The following is a 7,500-nucleotide window of genomic DNA, read 5'->3' on the forward strand; positions in this document are numbered from 1 at the left end:
AAACACCGTGGAAACGCACTACTTGTTCGGTTGGTGCATTGGTGCACGAGAGATCCGACAGATACGGTGCTGGCACCCGTACGAGATGCTGCTACGGTGGCACCCGCGTACGACAGAAATCGCTCAAGCGCCACTTAAATTCCACTGTTAATGTTTAACAGAGCAGCTAACAGCGTAGAAGTCTTGCTGCTTGCTGCCCGGGGAAGCGACCGGGCGAATGAATGGCCGTATAGAGGCCGCACAGAGACCGCATAAAGGCCATTTAATGCTGCTTATGTTTTATGGAAATTTGCCCGAATACAACTTGTATGACACAACGGGGCGAATATGTTGCGCGAGAGTTAAAGGTGCTACAAAATTGCATAGCTGTAGGGGTTAAACATTTCCACTTTTTTTTACGGTTAAATAACCGACGAATTGTGGCAGATGCATAAACACGTGACTAAACTAGATTTGTCAGGACAAAACATACATACTTACTACAGAAAGTATGGTCTCCTGTTCCCATTCTGAAGGTTTTTATTTTCTGGTTGTTGTGAAAAATGAGCGCAACCAGCGTTCTTTGCGTTGATTGTGTTGCTTTTTTTACTGTTTACTGTTGTTTACTGAGGTGTTAAAAACCTCCTCTATAATTAAGCGTGAAGTGGCTGATGGAATGTGCAAAAACAAAAATGAAACACGCCGTGGAATTGGGTGTTTGATGAGACAAAAAAAAACTACCAAACCCCAAAAAATATTATTTCCTGTTTCGGTAACCACAACTCTGTTATTAGGAAATGTTACCGCGGCCACCCCTTCCTAATTTTGATTTCCCAAGATCGCGAACGTACCACCAGCACCACACCGTCCACGTTTCGCCCCTCCCCCATTTAGCAAATACACGCTGGGTCGCTGGCGTCGCGCGTCGGAACAGCGTGTAATCCCTCGTTCTGCCGCGCGCAGGTTCAACCCCTTATCGGCTACTCTCTTTATTGGCACAGGATTTCGGGCGGTTTTCCGTGGCCGTGCGTACAGCACACGCGGAACGTCACGGTGTTGGCCAGGGGGGGGGGGGGGGGGGGACGGCTAAGTTAATTTTCCGATCCGAATTCCGATTACGCAAGGTGCAGGAGCCGTCTGGTGGTGGTGGTGGTGGAGTAAGTGATTATAGAGTAGGGGGGGGGGGGTGGGGAGGGGGGGGGGTGAGAGAACTCCGTAACCCCTAGATAAATCCGTAACCGGCGCGGCGCGAGTTATCTTATCGATCTGCTGCTCTGACAACACCGCGGTGTACCATCCCGCGCGCACATGTGCGTGTGTGTCTGTGTGTGTTGTTGTTGTTGATGTTGATTTCTAAGCAAAGTTGCTGTTGCGTTGCGCTGTTCCGCCGGCCAAGCCGCTTCGTTCCGTTATCACTGTTTTTTATCCGAAAACCGCCGTAAAAGCCGCGCGCCCACGACGCAAAGCAAGCCGCCAGCAAGCCGCCAGCGAAGTAGAGCGGCAGGGACTGGTGGGGCGGCTTAGACAGGAATGGCCCCCCAAAAAGGGGCCCCAAAGCCGGCGCGCTCTTCATTCGTGATTTCGCCAGCCGGGTGGCCGGGACGCGCGGTGCAACACCAAACAACGCGGTCGCGCAGTAGTGCCGCGGAACAACAGTACCACGCGCAACGACGCGTCAAAGTGAGCGGCGCATCATGGACACAATCAACAGTACCTGGGTGGCCGCGGGGTCGTTGGTGCAGGCCCAATGGGACGCCCTGTTGGACGTAATCGGTGTGGTACAGAGAAAGAAGAAGAAGCAACAGCATCAACATCAACCTGTCCCTAATGACATCATCCGCTCAACAGGTGACGAACCGGAGTTTCTGTACGTGTGGGCGCTGACGGTGTACGTGCACTCGGTGTTCTGGCTGGTCGGCGGGCTGTTCGTGCTGATGGATGTTACCAATAAGCCCGCGTTCGTGCGGCGCTACAAGACGCAACCGGGAAAGAACGAACCGATCGGCTGGCCAGAGCTGGCCAACGTTGCCCGGACGATCCTGTTCAACCAGACCGTGGTCGGCATCCCGCTGACGTACGCCGGGTATCACCTGACGATCAAGGGTACGGTGCCGGATCCGCGCGTACTCCCATCGCCACTCGAGATCGTGCTGCACCTGGTGGTGTGTGTGTTTTTCGCCGAGATTGGTTTCTACTACGTGCACCGGTTACTGCACGTGGCACCACTGTACCGGTACGTGCACAAGAAGCATCACGAGTGGAGCGCACCGTTTGCCTGGACCGCCATGTACTGCCATCCGTTCGAGCACGTGCTCAGCAACATGATCCCACCGATGATTGGCATCCAGCTGATGCGGGCCCACATCCTTACCGCCGCCATCTGGTTTCCGCTCGTCATCTTCAACACGATCCGCGACCACTGCGGCTACCATCTGCCGTTCTTCCCGAGCCCGGAGTACCATGACTATCACCATGCAAAGTAGGTGCTCCCCTAAGGGGGGGGGGGGGGGGCGGCGGTGGCTCTCCCAGGACCAGGTGCTAATATCCATTCTGCCCGATCTCGCTCTCTCTCTCACACAGATTCACCGAATGTTTCGGTACGTTCGGCTACCTTGACTGGCTGCACGGTACGGATACCCGGTTCCGGCAGTCCAAGCAGCACCAGCGCCACCGCACCCTCTGGACACTGAAGTCAGCACGCGAGCTCTATCCGGATAGCTGAACCGCCGCTGCCGGCTAAGCCGTTAGCAGTTAGTCTTATTATCTCTCTCTCTCTCTCTCTCTCTCTCTCTCTCTCTGTGTCGCACCCTCATGACTCGCACCTCTCTCCCACGCATCCCCTTCACACCATCACGACATGCTGATAATGTTTTAGAATACAATCCAATTAAAAAAGGAACTGCATTTGGCTATGTGTGTCTGACGTGTCATCGCGGTGCGGGCGCTTCTACATCGCTTAAGGGGGGGGGGGGGGGGGACTTCGGTATTTAACTTTGTTTTGTGACACATATTTTTAACATTTTTCCCTGAATGCTGATCTTTTCAAGAGTATTGTGTGTAACATTTTGGAGCAATCGAGCTGGAAAGCTACTTTGAAGAGCGTTTCCCGAAAACCAACGCGTTTTCAAAGACGGTGCCCATCCAGTGCCGTAAAAACTACTGGGCCGATCGATTTGAAATTTTTAACACATAATCTGTACACCTTTGTCCAGGCAGCCCCGTCGAGATATCGTTAAAATTGTTGATACTTATTTTTAAACAACTCTTAAAGACCCATGCTTTTATAGCAGAATCGCAGCAAGCATCACTTTTTCAACTTTAAAAATGCTGCCAAAAATCGAAAAATTAGAATATCAACAAAAACTCTCCGACGCTACCTAGATAAACTCATACTCTTTCAAACGAGTATCGACTTGTATATTTCAAATGATCCGTCATGTCGCTACGATGGGCACCGCCAGAAGTACCTTTGCGACGACACGCCTACCAAAATTTGATGCCACGGATTAGTTTTTCAATGAATGTTGCTCAAAACAATACCAAATATTCTTCAAAAGTTGTAGATTAATATGCTATTGACTTGAAAAAATTAAGTTGAATGGTTACGTCACAAAAAATCGTCAAAAACGGGCCTGTTTTTTTGGGCCCGAAAATTACCGAAGTCGCCCCTTAAGCAGTCACCACCGCAGTCTCGTGAATGATCTCGACGCTCAACGCGCGCACGCACGCACGCACGCACGCACGCACGCACGCACGCACGCACGCTGCGTACTGCGGCTTATCAAAGTGCCCATTCTGGCGATCTCATCATGACCAAGGTGAAATGGTTCGCGCTATCGATATGGCTTACGGTTCTGTGACGCTTTAGTGTCCTCTAGTAACAAATTGCCCCCCCCACGGTGGAAGGGTGGGATTGTTCCCGAACCGAACATCAGCTCTGCTCAGCTCCATTTCCCGCCCATTGCTGCCTCAGCACTGCTCAAAAGCTCGCGGTGTGCAGCGCGGTGCAGTGCAGTATGGTGTTACTCACGCCCCTGATCGCTCGCTATCTGTTAGCGCAATCTGAAAGCGAAATGACTCGCGCTCTCTCAACAAAGGCCGGGAATGTATGCTACTGTGTAGCGCTTCCGTGAGCCCTGTCCCCCCCCCCCCCCCCCCCCCGCTGGGCGTACAGTAGGATTGAAGCGCAGGTCCTTTATCTGCTTCGTTCGATGCTGATGATGCAACAAAAGAAGAAGAAAAAAACCGGTCCGACCTCTCCGAAGGGCGATCGTGCGAGTGGAAATTTCGAACACGAAAAAGTTGGCCGCGGTACCCGCGGTAGTGGGTGGGCGCGAAGGCGCCTTGCCGATACAAATGTAGTAGCCATATAGTAAAGTCAAGCTGCCAGCTAATGGGGGGAAAACGGGGAAATCCCCACTCCCATACGGTCGAAATGGAACGAAAAACGGAAATTCAAGTGACATTCTCTGCCTGATTGCGGAAGGGGTGCTCAAAGGGCAGATGGAAGGGAACCGGGGTTGTGTGCGGCCGTTATAGCGGCGGCTTATCAAGTCGGGGTGTTTGAGTTATTTTCGATAGGGCAGAGAGAGAGAGAGAGCGAGGGAAAGATAGAGATGGTGCTGTGATCATGCGCACCTCAACATTTTCCGCTTTTAAACCCCCGGTCGAAACCCCTCGGAACCCCCGTAACATGAGGCACACATACAAAAAAGCTAGCTCTGTAATCGCTGATGATGATGCAATACAATGGGGAAGAGCGTGCGAAGGCTAGCGAGCGTAACGATATCGCGCCGCCACGAACGAATCGAATGTAGGATTAAACGGACGAAGCCCCCGGGGGGGTGATTTGGCAGGGGGGGGGGGTCAACTCGGGAAAACTCCCGGTACGCCCGCCCGGTGTGCGTGTGTTGCGATTTGGTTTTCATTCATTGCTTGAATTGGGAAATTGTCGACGGAAATTACGCACCCCCCCCCCCCCTCCCCCGGGGGGGTTGACAGGAAGGGAAGGGTCATTTCCGTAACCGCAGAGTTCCATCTCCGCTCCGATTCCGGTTGGCTAGCGGAAAATTCACACGATTCAGATTCAACCACCAGCCTGCTGGTGGTGGTGGTGGTGGTGGTGTCTGAGAACGTCGGATTACGGTGTGCCGAACTTGCCAGGCGGCGGCAGTAGGGGCGATAAGCCACCGCGGTTCCTGAACATTCTGAAACCGCGAAGCCGCGAAGAGGAACCGAAGCGAGAGGCTGGCAGGCGCAGCAAGAGCGCGCCAGGACAAACCGTTCTATAACAGCGCGCGCTCTCTCTCTCTCTCTCTCTTCCTCTGCGTGAGGAGCAACGCAATGGGCATTCCATCGTGCCGGCAGCCACGACGGATACCACGGAACACTGGTCCGGTCTATATGGTCGAGGATGCTAGGGATCCTGCGCGCGCGCGCGCGCGCGCCCTTGTGTGGCTGTGTGCATCTGATAGATCTTGTTGTTTTTTTTCCATTCAGCAGATAGTACGCAACAGTACGCATGCAGCATCCAGCACACGCCGTGGTGATAAGAAGAGCGTCTTCTTCGTCGTCCTTCGCGGCGCTTTACAACCAGAACCCGATTTTCCGCGGCTAGCCCCGAGTGAGACAGAGAGAGAGAGAGAGAGAGAGAGAGAGAGAGAGAAATAGAGCATGAGCATTACATGTGTATGTGTTGAGAAAGAGAGGAACAAGGAAAATAAAGGTGCGTGGTGAACGAGAGAGAGAGAGAGAGAGAGTGAGAGCAAAGTGATAGCGAGCGTGAGCTTGCGTACTGGCGCCCTGTGGCACACAGACCGACGCGTACAAATACAGACGCGCGACGGTGTGATGGGTGGACGCGGCCAACCGTAGCGTGCGGTTCGGAGTCGGGTCGCCATCGGGCGCCAAACACCAAATACAAACACACCCACACACACAGACACATCACTACCACCATTCCGAGTGGCAGTAGAAATCATCACAGAGCGCTGGCCTGCACGTGGCGTTGTGGCGCTCTCGGACTCGGGGCCGATTTTCCCAGCAGTTTTTCGTTGGTTCCGCTTTGCGGCCTGGGGCTCGCACTAGTCCTTCCGGCGCGACGTACCGCCGCCCGCCGAGATCGCCGTCGTTCGTTGGCGCTGCATCGCTGCGCCACCATCAGTGAGTGAGGGCGTAGGCGGGGGTGTCCTAGTGGTCCTGGGTGGATGCTCACTGCTGGTTGGCCGGCTCCCGCTGCCGCCTCTCGCCCCGGGAGCAGCAGCCGCGCGCATTCCAAACCGAACAGCAGGATTTCCCAACTAGTAACGCAGGTAGTGTGCGAGTGTGTGTGCGAGTGCGTGCGTGTGCATAATGGCGTTGGTTCGGTGCAGATGTGCTCGGTGCTACTGCTGCGGTTGCGGCTGCTGCTGCTGCTGCTGCTGCTGACCAGGACGCGCTCCTGCGGGCGTCCTTAGCATTGGTCGTCGCTCGGTCGGCTGTGTCGTGGTGCAACAAAACCACCCACCCCCACACACAGCGACGCGCACGCCAGATCCTTCCATCAAAAAGCAACTAACCAACCACCCCACCCAGCGTCGCAGCGCCATTCCATTCCCTCGACTAGCTGGCTAGCTGGTCTGGTTTGAGGCGCGCGCGCGCGCCACCCCGTTTACTCGGGTGCGGACACCACAATCAACCTCTGTTACTAGACTCGCCACCCCCCCCAAAAACCTATCCATCTTCTGGCGTTCAGCGCCTCCCAACCCCCGGGCCCCATCCCACATCCCGTGCTGTTTATGGTAAGTATCCGCGTGAGCCGTGGCCAGGATGGCGGCGAATGTGTCCTGGTGTGTGTGTGTGTGTGTGTGTGTGTGTGTGTGTGTGTGTGCGCCCCTGTCCTGTGTGTATGCATGTGTAATTGAATGTTACAAATTGCATCCGTCGAAATCCGACAGACGCTGGATTGAACGGGGGAGGGTGTATGGGGATCACCGGGAACCGCACACGCCGGATGGCTCCTGGTGCTATTCCGCGACCCCACATGCTGGCGCTGGCGTGCCGTGCCGTTGAAGGATGTCCCCGAACAGGAAGGTCTTCACTCGCCTCGAGGCGCACGGTGTTGTCAGCGCTCTAGGACGCCCGATGGCATGACCTGGCTTCGCACGTGCTTCTGTTGCCGTTACTTGGTCGCACAAATTCGTGCGAGGAATAACTTAACTGCTCATTATGCCAAGCAGAGGCAAATTTTGTGTGCATGAGCGTGTGCGCGTGTGTGCTTCACCAGCGACAGCATAATGTGGCTGGTGATCTTGACGAAGGGGCAGGCCTTCGTTACAAGCTCTACAAGCCTTCGATACCGGGGCCAAGCAAGCTCAAGTAAGCCGGTGTACCGTTGTTCGTTACTCGTTCCAGATGCCCGGCATAGTGGTGTTCCGTAGGCGCTGGTCGGTTGGCTCCGACGACCTGGTCGTACCCGGTCTCTTCCTGCTCGTCATTCATTTCATCTGGTAAGGTGGCAATCCAGGCCCAGGCAATGCGGCT

General features: G+C 54.7%; 3 protein-coding genes across 5 annotated transcripts in view; 2 read left to right on the forward strand and 1 right to left on the reverse strand.

Moving 5' to 3' along the window:
* The window catches only part of LOC126570271 (AP-3 complex subunit delta), a 7,206-nt gene extending 6,898 nt beyond the window's left edge, over nucleotides 1-308 (reverse strand). For both annotated transcript variants that reach the window (XM_050227906.1, XM_050227896.1), the window contains exon 1: nucleotides 1-308. This exon is cut by the window's left edge. The gene's annotated coding sequence lies outside the window, so the exon portion shown is untranslated.
* A 1,365-nt stretch (nucleotides 309-1,673) lies between these two features.
* LOC126570508 (fatty acid hydroxylase domain-containing protein 2-like) lies at nucleotides 1,674-2,819 on the forward strand. The gene is made up of 3 exons (XM_050228308.1): nucleotides 1,674-1,752; nucleotides 1,828-2,458; nucleotides 2,560-2,819. The coding sequence occupies exons 1-3, from the start codon at nucleotides 1,674-1,676 to the stop codon at nucleotides 2,699-2,701; spliced, it is 852 nt and encodes a 283-aa protein (XP_050084265.1). The 3' UTR covers nucleotides 2,702-2,819.
* A 3,689-nt stretch (nucleotides 2,820-6,508) lies between these two features.
* Nucleotides 6,509-7,500, forward strand: part of LOC126570245 (diacylglycerol lipase-alpha) — a 7,838-nt gene continuing 6,846 nt past the window's right edge. For both annotated transcript variants that reach the window (XM_050227852.1, XM_050227861.1), the window contains exons 1-2: nucleotides 6,509-6,758; nucleotides 7,372-7,466. In XM_050227852.1, coding sequence (XP_050083809.1) covers nucleotides 6,756-6,758; nucleotides 7,372-7,466 — 98 coding nt within the window. In that variant the 5' untranslated portion in view covers nucleotides 6,509-6,755. The remainder of the gene's footprint in view (nucleotides 6,759-7,371; nucleotides 7,467-7,500) is intronic.

Source organism: Anopheles aquasalis, chromosome X (genome assembly GCF_943734665.1).
Source record: "Anopheles aquasalis chromosome X, idAnoAquaMG_Q_19, whole genome shotgun sequence".
Lineage (NCBI taxonomy): Eukaryota > Metazoa > Arthropoda > Insecta > Diptera > Culicidae > Anopheles > Anopheles aquasalis.

Coding starts and splice junctions, on each gene's coding strand:
- LOC126570508 (XM_050228308.1), top strand. CDS start 1,674: ATGGACACAATCAACAGTACCTGGGTGGCCGCGGGGTCGTTGGTGCAG. Junction 1,753..1,827: donor CGCCCTGTTGGACGTAATCG/GTGTGGTACAGA, acceptor TCCGCTCAACAG/GTGACGAACCGGAGTTTCTG. Junction 2,459..2,559: donor CATGACTATCACCATGCAAA/GTAGGTGCTCCC, acceptor TCTCTCACACAG/ATTCACCGAATGTTTCGGTA.